This window comes from Pimephales promelas, chromosome 17 (genome assembly GCF_988280905.1).
Source record: "Pimephales promelas chromosome 17, fPimPro1.hap1.1, whole genome shotgun sequence".
In the NCBI taxonomy this organism is placed as follows: domain Eukaryota; kingdom Metazoa; phylum Chordata; class Actinopteri; order Cypriniformes; family Leuciscidae; genus Pimephales; species Pimephales promelas.
This window is the reverse complement of record NC_142785.1, coordinates 11,896,953-11,915,387: the sequence shown is the minus strand read 5'-3', so window position 1 is coordinate 11,915,387 and position 18,435 is coordinate 11,896,953. Positions and strand designations below refer to the sequence as shown.

General features: G+C 37.4%; 1 protein-coding gene across 1 annotated transcript in view; it reads left to right on the top strand.

Moving 5' to 3' along the window:
* The first annotated feature begins 370 nt into the window (after positions 1–370).
* The window catches only part of adam9b (ADAM metallopeptidase domain 9b), a 31,191-nt gene continuing 13,126 nt past the window's right edge, over positions 371–18,435 (top strand). The window contains exons 1-15 of the mRNA XM_039691313.2: positions 371–513; positions 1,651–1,760; positions 1,845–1,921; positions 2,002–2,062; positions 2,284–2,360; positions 9,047–9,230; positions 9,316–9,378; positions 9,490–9,561; positions 9,713–9,882; positions 12,107–12,197; positions 13,360–13,487; positions 14,020–14,191; positions 15,317–15,406; positions 15,862–16,057; positions 16,446–16,551. Of these exons, the coding sequence (XP_039547247.2) occupies positions 459–513; positions 1,651–1,760; positions 1,845–1,921; positions 2,002–2,062; positions 2,284–2,360; positions 9,047–9,230; positions 9,316–9,378; positions 9,490–9,561; positions 9,713–9,882; positions 12,107–12,197; positions 13,360–13,487; positions 14,020–14,191; positions 15,317–15,406; positions 15,862–16,057; positions 16,446–16,551 (1,652 nt within the window). The 5' untranslated portion in view covers positions 371–458. The remainder of the gene's footprint in view (positions 514–1,650; positions 1,761–1,844; positions 1,922–2,001; positions 2,063–2,283; positions 2,361–9,046; positions 9,231–9,315; positions 9,379–9,489; positions 9,562–9,712; positions 9,883–12,106; positions 12,198–13,359; positions 13,488–14,019; positions 14,192–15,316; positions 15,407–15,861; positions 16,058–16,445; positions 16,552–18,435) is intronic.

Below are 18,435 nucleotides of genomic sequence, written 5' to 3'. Positions count from 1 at the left end.
AAACAGTGTCTGCTCTGTTTTATAGTCTTGTCCAGAGCCATGTATTCTGGTCTTGTCTTGAGAGAAATTTGAGAGATTATTAGACCCACCCACCCAACATAAAAAAACAGGACTCTTATATAATAATAAATTATAATAATATTTTTCAATAAAATATTGATTTACGCTTTTTGAGTAGCCGATTAACACTTTATTTATTTATTTGTTTTTGTTTGTTTGTTTGTTTGTTTGTTTGTTATTAACTTAGGCTGGCCACCTAATGAATTACACACAAGCTGAATAAATCAGCCAACACGTATATCTATATCCCCATCTATATATATATATTAATCTAAAATCAATAAATAGCTGTGATGCGGTCTTTAGGTTGAGAATGTCGCTCCACCTGTCTGACTGCTCGTGCACGCCCCGGCTTCGGCTCGTTCACCTGAGACCAAGCGTCAGTCCAGAGAAACATCATGACGCGGCATATTTACTTCATTCTCATAATCTCCAACTTCGCAATTTGTCCAGGTAAGACAAAAGCTATCATTTGGACTAACTTACTTGTTGTCTTCATACTGTTGACTAACACACAATGGAGTAAAAAAAAAAACAAAAAAACTATACTCGTCGTGTTTCTCCGAAAACAAACTACACAACTAGTACAAAAGTCTGTATTGGAGTAACCTAATCATCATGCCTATAGAGAAAATAATATATTAATAGATAGCCTAGTTTGATAATATTACGAGGTTACTTATTATACTACATAGTTGTTTTTGGTAGCCTGTTGTTTAAAAAATAGCTTTAGTTGCCTAGGCTATATGGCGAGCACAATGACAATGTAGCCGATATGAAATGACTGACTGGTTCTAAAAATAAACACTGCATATGGTGATGACTTTGTATTAGCCTATATATATATTTATTTTATGTTTTTAAATAAGTATCTTATGCTCATACAGGCTGCATTTAGGCATAACAAATAGAATTCTAGACAAATTGAACGTCTTCTATTCGAACTTAGTTTTAAATATAATTTATTCATGTGAAGTAAAGCTTATTTTTCAGCATAGTTAGCCTACTTCAGTCTTCAGTGTCACATGATCCTTCAGAAATCATTCTAATATGCTGATTTGGTGGTGAAACTTATTATTATGAATGTATACATTTGTGCTGCTTAACATTTATATGGTAACCATACATAATAAACTACCATTTATACGTTTGGAGCAAGTGTGATCTTTAATTAAAAAAAGAAATGAAAACTTAAGATTGATAACAATAACCATTATTAATAATTGAGCACCAAATCAGCATGATTTTGGAAATATCATGTGACACTTAAAACTGAGGTAATGACTGCAGAAAATGCAGCTTTGCCGTTACAGGAATACATAACATTTGAACATTTATTAAAATAGAAAATGCTTATTTTAAAATGTCATAATATTTTACACTAGTAGCACTATTTGTAGCTTACTGTATTTTTCATCAAATAAATTACGCCTTGATAAGTAGATGAGACTTTTTTTCAATAGACAGTAGTCTTAATTTGAAGAACTCACAAAACCCATTTCAGCACATGATCAAACTTGTTACATATTTAGTTATTAAGAAATTCTTCCTGTTGTCTTTATTTGCTGCTCTTATCATATGTCTTCATAGTCCAGTCCACAGACCCAACATCATATTTGAAGAATTATGATGTGGTCAAACCTCAGCTGGTTCATGAGCGTTGGAGGAGAAGCGCAGACCCCTCACATATACCTGCACAGGTATAAAGCACTATTGTCACATTGTCTGGAAGTAAGTTATGATGTTGTTCTCAACCTATTTTAAAATGATGTATCTGATTTCAGGATAGACATGCTGAGAGCATCACTTACTCAGTCAGGATTGATGGCAGTGAACGTTTACTGAATCTGACAAAGAATACGTATGAACTTTGAAAGTTGTTTGGCTGAAATGTCTTTATTTAATGATGACAAATTTTAATTTGATCTCTTATTCCCACAGAGACTTTTTATCGAAGAACTTTGTCGTGTTTTCTCATAACTCACAGGAGAAAGGGAAAGTTGTGAGAATTGTTTTTCTGTTTTATTAGTTACACCACCTACTTTACATGTACAGTAGCTTGTTTCAGAATGAGGAAATGTGGAATAGGCCTACATAATTGTGGAATAGGCCTACACTATTGTCAATAGGCATTGGTCTTTTTATGTAAATTAACTAAAACAATAATTTTGACAAAATATAAAAAAAAAACAAGCTGTATTAATTCTGGTCGTTTTGTTCTAGGAGCATTGTCACTATCAAGGGTATGTGGAGGGCTATGAAGACTCTCTCGTAGCTCTCAGCAACTGTGAAGGTCTCAGGTATGTGAAGGTCCCAGCTACTAAATTTCACGTCATAAAAAAAGCAGTCATACCAGTTTTTCTTTGCAAGGCATCTCTGTTTTAAAACAACTCCTCTTCATATGCGTAATTTTGCAGGAGAGACGGGTGGGGCATGTTCTCACCACATTTACCAGCTTTGATATTGTTTCCAGCACTTTTTGAGTGCTTGTTGCCGCTGTAATGATCAGTGGCAGAAGGCAACAGTGTTCTCTTGGCACTCATGCACACTTCACAGTCTCATCACACAGATGAGCTCTTCAATCTATCGCTCAAGGCTGTTGCAGCGAATCTCCATTAATTCTGGTAAAATCACATGATTTCCATTACGTGAGAGTAGATGTTAAAAGCTGATTTGTACTTGGTTTTTGCCAAGACTAAGACATAGCTTTACAGTAACCTATGCTTCCCCATCTATTTACACTTCTTTCCAAATGGGGATGTGAATCTCCTTCCATTACTCGCTGTTCTGCTTCAGTGGCCAGATGAGCATATCGCAGTTTCTTCCTCTCATATGCCTCATCTACAGCATCCTCCCATGGCACTCTATCAACTCTATCAGTTGAACAATGCGTGCTGACTCACGACCACAAAACAATATCTCGTTGTAGGTCAGTGGTGGCAATCTCTGGTGGAAAATTAAGCCGTTGATCAAGATCAGCCAGCATTTTCCAGTCCCTAGACTGCTTCCAGTTGTCCTGGGTGAGAATTGGTTTTAAAGGGATAGTTCACTTTGAGATTAAGTTTTGGTATGTTTTAGCTTACCTCAAGGGCATCCAAGATGTAGGTGTCTTTGTTTCCGCAGTAGTTTCAATTTTGATATTTTTAAGTCAAACCGTTCTTGTCTGTCAGTCATATAATGCAGGTCTATGGTCACCACCTCAAAGAGCATGCACAGAGAAGTCCAAAATAAACAGGATTTAATGACTCATAAATGTAAGTACCTATTGATGGCCTAAGACACGAAACGAGCGGTCTGTGTGAGAAAATGAACATTATTTATATCGTTTTTACCTCTTGTAACCACAGCCATGTCCAAGTGATCTGAGGGCGCGAGCACTTTGTGGCTGTGGTTACAAGAGGTAAAAACGATATAAATAATGTTAGTTTTCTTGGTGGTTGCTCGTCTGGGCAGAGGAATATTGTCTTCTTTGTGTAATGTTTAGCTAGAACAGGTGGCAACTTATTGGTCATGACTCGTGATACACTTGCCTTCCAACGCTAACGCCAAACATCGCAGTACTTGGTCGTGGCGCCAAGTAAACCGACCTTTTCTAAGAGCCACCTTACATCCTGTCAAAATGTGCCTTAATGTGGCAGGTGATGAACACAAAGGACAAGAGGGATCCTCTCCTACCCAGAGGTTTAGGTTCTGCGGTGATGGAAGAACATCATAGGGTGACCTGATAAGGAGACTGATCCTACTCTCTTCCATTGACCAAAGGTCTTGCCTGCCCATCTTGCGCTGTTCCACACTCTCCCATCTCATCCACTCTCCCTGCTTGGCCTGGGAAATGGCCTTTATACACCTCATCCTCTCTTCCTGCTTTTGCACTTCATTGACTACCAGCCTCCTTTGAGCTGGGCCTGCTTTGTGCCATTTAGGAGGAGCTAAACTGAGCCGAAAACCCCCTCTTCCATGCTGTACCTGTCCCACAATATCGCCAATTGAAAGGGCAGCCTTTGCCTTTACCACAGATTTCTTTGCTGACCACTTTGTGGAACTCCCAACCATTTCCTGATGTATGAACTTATTATCACTTCCAGCTTATCCAGTTGTCAAAGAAACCTTTTACATGGTTAGTGGCCACAACAACCTTGGCAGTAGACCAAGCTGATAGCACCAGAGTTTTAGTTTGCCTGGACAAGCACAGCTGTTTATGCTCTTCAACCCTTACGCTGCTTGTCGTCTAACTTCGCCCACTCGAACTGTGTCCTTTAGATCCCCATCATACCATTTCCCAAGACTCTTCACTGGCTTCTCCGAAACTGTTGGTATTGCCTCATCATTAATGAAGAATGTTTTATCTACTAACTATTGTTGAGATGCTCCTTGATTTAGAGGGCTTAAATTGCATTTGTGCCCATTATCTGTTAAAGGGTACATATCATGCTTTTAAATCATTAATTTTTACTTATAAATCATACATTTTTGGTCTATATAAAGCAGTGTTTCTCAAACTTTTTCAGCCCAAGGACCACTTTATCTTCCATTTTTTTTCTGAGGACCACCTAACAAAATCCCAGTCTAACACGCCCCCCCCCACCCCCACACACAAAAAAAAAAAAAAAAAAAAAAAAAGTTGTAAGGATAAGCTAAATTTAAGTTTAAATTTAACTCCTAACTGAGCTTTGACTGATATAGGCTTTTCATTTTTCTGTCAGTGAAGAAAGTAAACATAGGGTCAACTGATATAGGTTGATTTTGCCTATGAATAATTTTTCTATTTACTGAAAGCTAAAGCTTGGTAATTAAGTTTATTAACCCTTTCACACGTAAGTTTAAAATATTCTAACTGACCCCCCAGCGTGAGTTTTTCAAGGCACCGTTATTTAGAACTTGCCACTTTAATGTTTCCATGGTGACGCGTCTTTGCTTGTCACGTGACACAGCACAACCAAAACACGGCGCTGAATGAAGGATGATCTGCTTTTGTGTTATTTTTACTTTTTTGTTAAAAATATTCATAAATGTATTAGCTATAACATGAAACACTGATATTCCGATTGTCAAATATGTGCAAGTGGATGGGTTTGACATGGTTTAAACATCTTTATAACGATCGCGTTAGTTGAGCTTTTAGTTTCTTTTTCAGTTCAGAGAATCAGATCTGTTGGATTTACAACGTCAATTCCTCCACTTCTCACGAAATACATGATAGTAAGTGGCTGGTGAACTGGGAGAAGAATAGGGTCAAATGTAAAGCTACTTACACAATGTGTATCTGATATAAAACGTGTTGTCTTATTATAACTGAAAGGATTATTGCCGCTTCCATAGACATCAGTGTGTATTTTACAAACTCAAAATCATTGTTTTGCTAGTACTTTTGTGTATTTAAATGTCTGAAACCTAAAATAAACATTGAAAACACTCAATAGTTGTGTTATATGACAGCTCTGAGTGCGTCCGTCTCTGGCTTAGCGCCAGCCAGCGCGCGAGGGCAAGTTTGAATTTAGCAGTTGCTGACGTGAAGCACTGAACATTCTAATCACACCGGTGTGATCGTACGCTCCAGGGATCAGCCAAGAAGACTGATCACACTGGTACGTGCGAAAAAGTGACGATTTTGTAAACACTTGCCTAGTTTAGGTCATCTTTTCGCGGACCACTAGGGGGCGATGGCGGACCACTAGTGGTCCGCGGACCACACTTTGAGAATTACTGATATAAAGCATAACTGCAATGGTTGGGTCTGAATTCCTCATTATTATAGCTCCAGAGGCCCCTTTTCTAGCCCTTTTCTGATGTGCTTCTGTGAGCAAGTCGTTTCGAAGCGGCCCCTTTAAATAAAAAGGAGTTGCGTCTTTCCCTGCCCGCTTTCCAGGTCGCTGAGTTCACGGTCGGTTCAACTCCCCGCGTTCGGCCATTATTGTATTATTTGAGAAGAGATATACGATTACTAAAGCTTCAAAGAACATTTTTATTCACACGTTAACAAAATGTCAACAACGGAAGACTTGTCCATCAAGCCTTACATATCCGAGCCAGAGCGAGCGAGTTGAAAAAGACGACGACGAACCTGCAGAACAACGTCTTCATATGGATGCAGTGGTATGCAAGTTAACTATGTTGTGTTATTAGTGAAAGTCGACTATTTCTCTTGTTAAAACAAGCACACTGACAAGATAAATGACTGCGGTCTGATCTTACCACTAAAAACCTGTATTGATAATAATATGATAACTTGCGTTTAGAAAGCGTCAGAAAACACAGCAGCTAAATGATAGAAGGAATTTACCCCTCATTCAGACGAAGTCGATCGGCAAACCCTTCTGCATACTGGCGGAGGTTGTTGAAGTGGGGATCCTTGAAGTGCTTCAGGTCACTACATCCAACAACCGAACATTTTGACTAGCCCTCTCGTAACTTCTGCATCATTGACCTTGGACTACAAAATCGGAGCGAGAAATAATAATGGCGGATTGCTCGAAGTGTTGGACCGGTAGTCAATGTCCTTATTTGTCAGTTACGCTGCAAATACTGTGACGTAATTGTTCAAAAAAAATGTAATAGAGAACAGAAAAATCTGAACAGGTTGAAAAATATGACCAAAACAGAATATAAAGATATAAACGAAGCACCTGAAGAGAACTTGGAGAGCTTTTTTGTACTTATAAACACTCCAAATATACAACAAAATGCTTTTAAGGGCTAAAAAAGTGGATTTTGCATGATATGTGCCCTTTAACTTACTCAATAAACGGTTAGTGCAGGCTAGTGTTAGTCATGGTTGCCATGTCATCCATGTATGCTTGGATTGGTGGTAGTCACATCCCAGAAGCCAAGCGCTCTCCTCCTACTACCCATCTTGATGCCCTAATGATCACTTCCATTGCCATGGTAAAAGCCATGGAGAAATGGTGCATCCTGCCATTATTCCAACCTCTAAGCATTGCCATGTAGTGCTGAATTCTGGAGTTGAGAAACTAAATTGTAAATCTCCAAAATAGGCTTTCTCTAAATTTGTTATTAACATTGATACTCTGAAAAAATCAAATGCTGCCCAAAGAAGCTCATGTGGCATTGAACCATATGCATTCGCTAAATCCAGGAATGTCGCATGAAGCTCCTCTCTCAGCTTTTTAGCTGATAGAATTCATTGCCAGATAACATTGATGTGTTCTAAGCATCTTGAGAACCCTGGAGTGTCAATGAAGCCATTCTTTAATAGGTAGGTGGACAATCTCTGAGCAATAATGCTGAAGAAAATCTTACCTTCAACATTTAACAGTGAAATAGGACAAAAACTTTAGGTATAAAAACTCCATGTGCCATGCTCTAGGTACAGCCTGTTTTTCCCATGCCACTTTCATCAGTTTCCACAGAATTCGTAGAACTCTTGAAGCACTCTTGTACACTCTGTACGGAACTCCATTTGGTCCCTGGAGATGACAAAATGCACACAAACGTGTCCCTGCTCTTGATATACAATCACTGATCTTTAAATGAGAGAGAAAAAAAATAGGATTAGAACCCAGAACATCTGGCACACTAATAACAAAAAATGTACCACCAGTCCATTAGGACACATAAATGTTTAATGTGCATCTATGTATTTACTCTCAAGTATATGTAATGATTAAAATATTACATTTAAACATAAAAGTTTTATGTCAATAAATTAAACTCAATGTACTAATGAAATTGATTTCTGGACACCGTCATTTTTTTTTGGTTAATTTATTATTGTACATTTATACACACACACTCCTGTCAGACCCACTTTTTAAAAGAGTTACATCACTGCTTTTCTTGTTTTTCTTCTACAAAATCTTCACACACAAAAAAACTAAAAATGGCAAAAATATGGATTATTTTCAAACAGGTTTCCTGAACACAAGTACCTCCTCAAACTCACACGATTGGTTAAGCCAGAAATTAACATGTTGGTCATTCAAAAATTTAAAGCAATGTTATGAAAAGCAAATGCCTACATTTAGAAAGTATTGTTTACTTCCAAAAAAATAATTCAGCTTTAACTTACCGGCTCCATTGAAATATATATATATATATATATATATATATACAGTATATATATATACATATGAAAGGTGTTTCATGTCTAAGTTAAGCTAAGATAGTGGCAGATGCTATTTCAACATCAGTATATATAGTACATTGTAAAACAGTATGCGTTATTAACGTCTTATTCAGTGTATATGGTTATATTTATGAAAATCCTAAATGAATCCTGTCTTATTGGACCTTACTTGTCCCTGTACCTAAAGCTCACCCCTACACCTACCCCCGTTTTGAACGTGGTAATAATATGTGAGCTGCAGTGGATGTTGCTTAGATATTACATCTATTTTAAATTATAGGCCTATTAAATATTTCCACTTTTTGAAGATTTTCTCAATATTTCATTTTAAAATAAACACTTGAGGTGATATGTGATGGGAAAAGAAGTTAAATGAAATCTGGAAAAAAACAACAACTCTGGCCTCTTCAAAAGCTACAAAAACGTTCTGCACAATTTTATGGGCAAAAAACATTCACTGAAAATGGCATGAAAAGCGTAGAGATTCATAAAAGACAAGTCGCATGGAAGTTAGTTTCTAACCAAACAGCTTTTAGTTAGTGAATGCAGTGAATTTACGTGACAAATTTGATCACTAACAAAAGCTGCATGGGGAACTTTTCTGTCCTCACACAAACTCCTGATCACATGAATTCCTATTGAAAACACTGGGTTTCCACAATATTTCACAGAGAAATGGTAAATGTGATCGCATCATTATTCTTTACACCAGACTGGTTTCTTTTGTAATTTTGTCTGGATCAACCAGTCACTGGTGGGCGGAGCTAGTGTAAATAGCCTTATCCAACAAGATTTGCACAATTTGCACAAAAATACACTCTTTTAATATGAGTAAGAGAAGTCTCATCAGCTTAGCCGTTACTTTTCAAACATTAGGTTGTAACGTTATACACTGTGTTTCAGGGGGGTCATTCTCATCGGTAATGAAGGCTATGGGCTGGAACCCATCTTGCACTCCAAAGCCAATGAACACCTACTCTTCCTTTTGAAGGATAGTCAGTCAGAGCCATTTGTATGTGGACTGGCCAATGAAACGTCTCCCAGTGAGGAACACTCCCATTACGCTGACATGTCCATGTTTTTACGGGTTCGAAAATGTCATATTGTCTTAAACATTTTGATGTTCTACAAACGCAACATTTGATATTTCATTGAATCTATTGAATCCACAGAAAAAGCGAAACTTACCTCAGACCAAATACGTGGAGTTGGTATTAGTGGTTGACAACCAAAGGGTGAGTTTTAGCCATTCAAAGTGTTTTTGGAGTATTTTTTTTAATCATTATATAGTTGATATAGTTATATAGTATAGGCTGATTCTGAGAGTTGTGTTTATTTGTTCTCAGTATGCCTATAAGAACCGCGACAAAACTGCTGTGCGTGATGAGATGGTCCAGTTGGTTAATTTGCTAGATACGGTGAGAATTATAGCTACTGATAATGTTATTGTTAGGATAAGCCCAACCCTAAACTCATTTAATAATGTGTTAAGACTGTTGTACTGTATTTCCGAGCCCTTCTCGTGATGATGTAATGAAATATTTGTGGATCTTTCTGTGTGAACCCTAGTACTACAAACAGCTGAATATCCGGATATCATTGATTGGCTTGAAGATCTTTGATAATGAAAACCCCTTCAGTGTGGATGGCAATGCTGGGGAAGTGCTGGGCAGATTTGTGCAGTGGAGGAAAACTGATCTGTTGCCTCAAATCAGGCATGACGTTGGGCAGCTCATTGTGTAAGTACTCCTATCACATCCTGTAGCAATAGTTTTTTTGTTTGTTTTTTTTCAATTATTTTTTTTTTTTCAATTAAATGTTTGGTAATTTTTGAGCTGCTAGAATGTTTGATTGGCTTTGATTGTTTCCTGAAGACTCCCCCATCTAGCATTAGCAACCCAGGCTCATTGGAAAAATGTGCCTGTGGCGACAGTTGTGCAAAATGATGATATGTTGCGTCTTGCATGTTTCGCTACACTTTTAAAGTGAAATACCCACATTGTCCAGTGAGTCAGGGCCAGCGCAATTGCCAAGAGCCGAGGCTCTCTAGCATTACTACTACCAGCAAGTTAATTTTAGGTGCTTTTGATTTTTTTTTTTTTTTTTTTTTTTCCAACAAGTAGTGGTGTAACACTACAAAAACTACATTTTATTTTTCAATTTGACAAAGTTGCAATGCATTGAAGCAACGTAGCATCGTCTTATTAGATCGTAAACTAAAATTGCATTGCCGTCATCTATTACATATTGCAGATTTAGAGTTTATCTGATAATTATGTAAAGGGCCTACAGGAGTGGGTTGAGATTTCACAAGATTCGAGTAGTAAAGGTTATACTTTTGTATACCGTATAATTTATGCAAACTAAAGAATAAAAAACTCTCTGCACCAAAGACTTAAAGCACATATAGGTGATTTTTTTTTTTTTTTTTTTTTTTATTGTTCCTGCTTTACTGCACTGTATATCAAGGGCCATATTTATTAAAAGCTTGCACCAGTGCAAACCCTTTTTGGTATTAAAAAACTTTACCAAAGAATTTGCGCCATTGCGCTGTGATTTGTGCTATTGCTTTGGCACAGCATTTGTCAATTGAAGAGAAAACAAAATTGTAATATAGCTTAATGCACATATCCCATGGGAAAGGCTGTGACTGTATAAAACAATGGATGTGACGTCCCTCGTAGGTTTCTAAAGAGCATTTTTGAAGCCCAAACTGTCCAGAGCCAGCCGTCGCCATCTTGGCAGCGAGTCACTCCCAGACCCAGATAACTGAAAATGGTCAAAGAGGCAGGATTAGCTGAGGTGATGTAACGGCTAAAAGACAGCAAACAAACGGCTAGTAGTGACAGCAGCGGCAATCCACCTGTCACTAAAGTGACCACGCCCTTAATTATGCTGAACTTTAAAGTTAAACGAATGAGTTAGAGAAAAATTCACCCCTTCACAGTTGTTATGAAAGGCACAATTAGTTATATAGACCAAAACCACTTTTTCTACCAGGCTGTAAACATATTTTTAGTGCATCATATATTAATTATGTTGAGATTTTATTACGTAATACTTGTTTACCTTATGTTCACAGTCAAATAATAAATAAATAAATACATCAAAATAAACTTTTTGTATTTTTTATATATATATATTTACAACATGATATGCATATAAAAAGTGCATAAAACAAATTCATAAGTAATAACTGGTAATAAATCGCTTCTCTTCTAATAAATACTAATAAAACTAATAAATCAGCTCCATAGTGAATTCCATCAAGGGCTTAGTGTGTTCAGTTTAAACCTTATTCATGAGTTCCGCCAGTAGTGCACTCGTAAGCAATGACAAGACGGAGGGAAGTTTGCAAGTGAAGGGTATACAAATTTGGAGTGTAACGCAGCCAATGATCAGGGAATCACAAAGAAGAACAGAAAACAGGAACTAGACAGTACTACAAAGTAAAAGTCTAATTGACAAACAAAAGTGGAATCATTATAGCCAAAACAGATTAAAATTTAATTTAGTGCCACTATGGTGCAAGAAATGTTTTTGTGATTAATTATTAGAGGGGGTTCAGTGGTTCATGTACTGTATGTTGTCTACAAACCGGAAGTTTGGTGGTTCAATCCTCGGTTCCACCTGACCAAGTGTCAAGGTGTGCATGAGCAAGACAACTAACCCCAGCTTCTCCCGACAAGCTGAATTGCGCCTTGTATGGCTGACACCGCTGTCAGTGTATGAATGAGTGGATGAGTGGATGAATGTGAGGCAAAAATTTGTAAAGCCCTTTGGTGGCCATTAGGTCTATGAAAGTGCTATATAAATGCAGTCCATTTACCATTTACAGTTTGAGAATATAGTGTTTAATTACAATGGAATTTGTCTTGGTTCTCAGAAATGACACCAGATGTCATTTACATTAATCCTGTGCATATTCTGCAGTAACATGATCCGTGTCTCTGTTTCTTAAAGAGGCCGTTCAGGTTCGTACCCTGGAGGTGTGCTTGGGATGGCCTTTGTGGGGACTGTCTGCTCTGTGAATAACGGCGGAGGAATCAATGTGGTTAGATAATTTATACTGCATTAATCAATAGTTTTACTATAATAGTCAAAATGACTATGTTAGAATGCTCTTAAGTATTTTGAAGCCTTCAGGGGTGAGCCTTTGCCTTTGTTTTGGAGTAATCTTAAACCTGCATGTTTTATTGATGGAAAGGTGTGTTTGCAGACTGGCTGCCAGAAGGAAGAGAAGCAATTATCCCTAAAAAGTCCATCACATTTGATCATTTTTACTTTTTAGTTATTTTAGCAAGTAAAAGGCATTTTAGAATTTCACATCCTCCTTCAGGTCATGGTACACATGTTTTTTGCTTCGAAATCTTAAAGTAAATGTCAGAATAACTTGTATAGTAACATTTCAAGATGAACACTGAAACATTTCAAGTACTGGACTGAAGCAATAACGGTTTACACACACATATATATATATATATATATATATATATATATAATTTTAATCATTTAATCATGTTATAAAATATGATATCATCTATGAATCATCGTTGTATTGCATTGCATGATGTTTTGCCCCACACAACATAAAATTACAGAGCTCTGATAATAAAACTAATCAATTTAAATATTGTCTTAATAAGACATTATATTTAGAGATATACGTAGCGTGACAGCTGATTTTAAATGCATTGTATGCATACTTGTCTGATATACTGTTAAATCAGTAAAGATCTTACTGATTACATCCATCAGAATTTTATTTTACATTTTGGCCATATAAATATCAGTAACTGCACATTTTTGCTTAGTTTGAGCCTCTAAATGAAACTGAGGTGTTTCATGGTTACAATTTAATGGTCGACTTTAGACTAACTGCTAACTACTACTAACCAACTATAAGTAACTTTGCAACTACATGTCTACTAACTCTCATAAGACTATTAGCAGACTGTTAGATTAGGGTACATGTAATTGCACAGTTGGTAGAATGTCTGTTGGGTGACCATCAAATGAAATTCATTTCAGGCTTCACAGGGTTAAATATGTTCAAATGTGACCATATCAAGCCTATATTTATTTAATCTAACTGTTTTGATTGTCTATGCTGTCACATACCTGCCTCAGATACAATTAGATGTAAATAATTTGCCAGAAAGCAGACTCTAATCTTATGCCTCCTTTTGTTTTTTTTTACTGTTTTATCATCCCAGTTTAGTAACGATAATCTGCAGTCGTTCTCTACCGTTGCTGCTCATGAGCTGGGACATAACCTTGGCATGAGTCATGACATCAGTGGCTGTAACTGTGATGGGAGATGCATCATGGCATCCTCTATCAGGTCTGCGAATATCACAGGGAATATCAATCCTTTATTAGTGCAAGTGATTTTATTTTATTTTTTGTCTTTGGTTCTGTGGAACACAAAAAGAAAAAATCATATAGGTTCGGAATGACATGATGACAGATTTTTACTTTACTTTAAGTATGTTAAACAATACCATTTGTTAAGTCATACAGTTGTTTTCTTGATTAATAATAAGAGAAAACAGGACATTTATTTGTAAAGCACTTTCACATTACACATCATTTCAAAGAAGCTTTACAGAAAATGCACAACTCCACATTACATTTTAGATGATCTGTTATCAGAGGTAACTGGCTGAGTTATGTATTCAGAAATGTTCATATGCAAAATCACAGTTGTGTATTAATTTAAACAATGTAATAATTTAATGTAGAAACAATAAGCTCATTGAAGTAATGGATACTTGTTTGTTAACAAATGATTGACACTTAGAAAAATGTAGCAAACTTCTTGAATTTCCTGTTGTCCTTCATGTGTTTGACATTGTGTTTGGGTGTGAATGCAGTGGGTCGACTAAATTCAGTGACTGCAGTGCGAACGATTTTGAGAGGTTGATTCTGCGAGGTGGTGGGGCGTGCTTGAGGAACCCGCCCTCTCAAGACAGCATCATCACAGTGCCCAGCTGTGGGAACGGCATTCTGGAGAGTGGGGAGGAGTGTGACTGTGGGACACCTAAGGTATTTTTTTTTTAACTCGGGGGAAAAAATGCTTGCTGTATCATACGGTATGCAATCAGGGCTTCAGTCTCAAGGGTTTTTTTATGTTTCTTTAGTAATATTCAGAGTTAATAATTAATCATATTTCAAATGTCTTCAGTTTCCAGGCAATATTTTACCAAAAACTATAGACACAATTTATTAATCTATCAGAAACCTGTCATTCTCATCCAAGTATGCCGCTCACATCCTGAAAAGTGTAGCCATGAAACATTTAGATCACCCCGTTGGTGGTTGCCTGCAGTTATTGGTCATAAACCCACCTTCTCATTTTAATCGAAAGGGATGTGAGCCAAACTAAAAATAATCAAATTACACTTAAATAACATTTTTCCCTAAGATAGTTTCTGTCATTTTAGGTAGTTGTTATCACTCTGATGTATGTGTGTATGTTGTTCAAGTGTTAGTTTTTTGTTTGCAAGTTATTTGATCCCATAAAAATGGCGTATAACGTCAATATTGGCTGACTTGCTTGTGATTTTACATCTGCGGGACCTTGATACCTCCACCTCATGATCGCTACTGCTCAGACTCTGGCTCCAATGACATCATCAGTGTGGGATGTAAATGGATATTTCCTTTTTTTTTTTTTTTTTACAGTGGAAGGAAGTGCAGACATGTCATCCATTTTTTTGGATGAGTCTATGTTCTCATCACAACCATGCATACGACTATCACATGTATAAGAAGCGTAGTCGTCACCAATGAATTGCTTTAGACAACAGTGTAATTGTCAACATGAAATCGAAACTTAATTTTATACTTTATCAACTTTATTTTATAATATTTGATCAAAATGCTATAGTTTGCCACTTCGAGCATGTTCCTTTTCTGCTGAAGTATCTACTAAGTGGGTTTTTTTAGTCTAAGTTAAGTGGGTTTTGATTGTCATTTAATATTTTCTTTAGTATGACCTAACTAGTTTCCCAATTTGTTCAACTGTTTTGTTTGGTCATAGATCAAAACCTAAAGGAAAGACTTAAGGTTACACTTTGTATTTAAAAATGAAATTGATTTGCTGTATGACACACTGCAGATCTTTTCAGTCTGGCTGTACTGAATGCAGTCTGTACTGTTGTGTTGCAGGAGTGCGATAATAAGTGTTGTAATGCCGCTACATGCACCCTCACTAAGGGCTCGGCCTGTGCTGCAGGAAGCTGCTGTGAAAACTGTCAGGTCAGACCCCTCATCACACACATACACCGTGATCTAGCTTCTTAAATGTAAACATGCTAAATACGTCTACTGTTTAATATAAAGCTAATCAGACTATGCCAAACATTAAAGATTAAGTGTGTTCAAATTTATGTTAAAATATGTTCTCTTAATCCAGTTTATCGTTCATTGACTACTATGCATTTATCTGTATTTGTGATGTTTAAATTGGTAAACTAAACCGAAAACTAAACTAAAACGGACTACACAGGTTACAGTGCCACTAGCGGCACAGAAACTATACTTCAGCTTTAAACCTGAAATAATTATTTATTCAGCTTCTGTTAATTTACTTGTACTTGAAAAAAAAGTCATTTATAAATATCTTATGGTCCAGTTACAAATATTTCAACAAGATACAAATTAAATATTCTTAAAAGAAGTGAAATAAGAGAAAGACCTTTGAATGTGAGCAGATCAATGTAGCCGGCACACCCTGCAGACCGTCCATCAACACCTGCGATCTCCCGGAGTTCTGCGGTGGAGTGTCTCCATTCTGTCCGTCAGATTTCTACACCATGGACGGCATCCCTTGTGCCAATAACGGAGCCTTCTGCTTTGAGGGCCGTTGCCAAACATTTGAATTCCAGTGCAAACAGCTTTTTGGCCCAGGTAATTCTCTTTGTAGAGTTTTACTCAAACATACACATAGTGATCATGTGTCGCTTTCTGTCTGACATTATGTGGCCAAGCATCAAATGACATGCTGCGTTTTCAAAATTATATACAAAGCTTGTTTGGTAATGTTGAATGGGCTTTATGCCCAGCTGCACTACTTCCTGAACTTCAGCCAGCTCCTTGTTTCCTGTCTGCCATTATTGGACACATTGATTAATTCAGGTGTGCTTGACCTCAGTAGTCATGGCAACAATAATCATACACACCTGAATTAATCAATTTGGCCCAATAATGGTAGACAGGAAACAAGGAGCTGGCTGAAGTTCAGGAAGTAGTGCAGCTGTGCATAAAGCCTATTCAGGTGTGATGTTCTTCTCTGTAGGGGCAAGTAAAGCAGATGATAAGTGCTTTAGTCATGCTAATACTAAAGGCAATGAGTTTGGAAACTGTGGATACTCTGGGTCTACCCCGAAACCTTGTTCCGTGCAGTGAGTACCTCATTTTATTTTCATCAGCCAAAACATGCCTGTTTCACATTATTAAAAAAAATGCCATCATGGTTGGTTGGTCATTATAGGGGTCATATAATGGTACATGCACTTTTACAAGTTGATTGTACTGCAATGTAACACACATCAGAGTCAGAGCCTGTACACAGCCATCATTTAATGATAAAAATCCATCCAGTGGTTTTGTTTTAATTTCCTTATGTTATCCCCTGCCTCAAATCGAGCCGTTCACGCCCCTCCAACGGTTGTTGAGTGACAGCAGTTTCAACACAGACCCGCCCTGAGCGAGCTGTCATCATAGACTAGTCTGTCATTGTTGATACACTGGACTGGAGCAGAATGGCGTCTAAGCAGTTGTGTTGTTCTGTTCTTGGGTGTTATAACAAACACAGAAATCATTCTGATTCTCCTAAATTTGACCCACTGAAGACGCAGTGGCTGAGTTTTGTATGCATGAAGTTGTATGCAATCCTTACCAGCACTATAGTGCATACACACTGACCCACTCTGTTGTCACCCCCCTGGTCAGAGTTCTGACCGCTGGAAGTTTTAAAATGAAGTACTCCCGGCTATTTTCCGGGGCCACAAAACTGTTCGTTTTTACGTGAAAAAATGATTCGCGTTTCAAAGCTTGATTAATTTACCACACAAAAAACACGCCGGTCAAAATTCATACCTCAGTTTTAATGCGTCACTATTTTCTATCCATTTCTATCAATCCGCGCCGCCGCAACGTCAACAGTGCGCACGTTACGATCAGCTGTTCCATAGTGTTTACACTCGATTGACAGCTAGGTAAAACGTATTAAATTAACAATGGTGCGAACTTGTAAATTCCCAGGCTGTGACCACAAGGATGTGCCAGGATCAAAGTTTAGATTCCATTGTTTTCCTGTTTCTAATATAACTACGAGACAGCTTTGGCTGGTTGCCATCGGCTACTCTGCGGGAGCTAAAATATCACGAATAAAGGATTTTCGTGTGTGTAGTGCTCACTTCAGCGAAGACGATTACATCCCCAACCAAGGGAAATAGATTTTAAAGAGTTTTGCTACCAGTCCCAGATAACAAACTGACATTGAATCAAAGTAGAAACATGACATCGAAACAACGTTGATCTGACATTGTTTTGCTCATCGAATTAACGTTGAACCAACGTCAGACGCCATTCTTTAAAAACTAACAGAAAATCAACTTGAAATCAGCGCGTTGTTTCAACGTTATGAAAGCAAACCAATTTTCGATTTTCATTTAGCTTTGAAGAATGCCGCGTCTGACGTTGGTTCAACGTTAATTCGATGAGCAAAATCAACGTTGTTTCATTGTCATGAGAGACGTCGTTTCCACGTTGATTCAATGTCAGTTTGCTATCTGGGGTACTACCACGGGTATAAGCTCTATTTACTAACTTTATGATCCCATGTCTAAACTGTACGGTAAACAAGCTGATGAGACATTTGGTGTCAAGTCAGTAATAAAATTATTAATTTATTAATAATTGTATTCCTGTCCACTCAGTATAATAATAATGCAGTCAGATAGACTATTATATAGCCAACTGGTCAAGACAACGTTAAATTCTTAAATAAAAAAACTACAAAGCAACATGAGCAATCACACTTACTCAGCCGACATCTGACCGTCAAGTCCAGCTGGTTTGGGTCGCTTTTTCCAGTTGAGTTTAGGTACGTAGAAGAACCTCTCCAGGACACCTGCATTTAGCATTGGATGTAGCTAATGCAGACAGTTGGCCTCCTTGCCTCCGGCATCAGTATACTCCGGTTCATAAAGGTATCCCTTTGTTGTTGTGCTAAAATTACTTTCATCATCTGATCCGTCTGACATTGTGCTAAAAAATTGGTT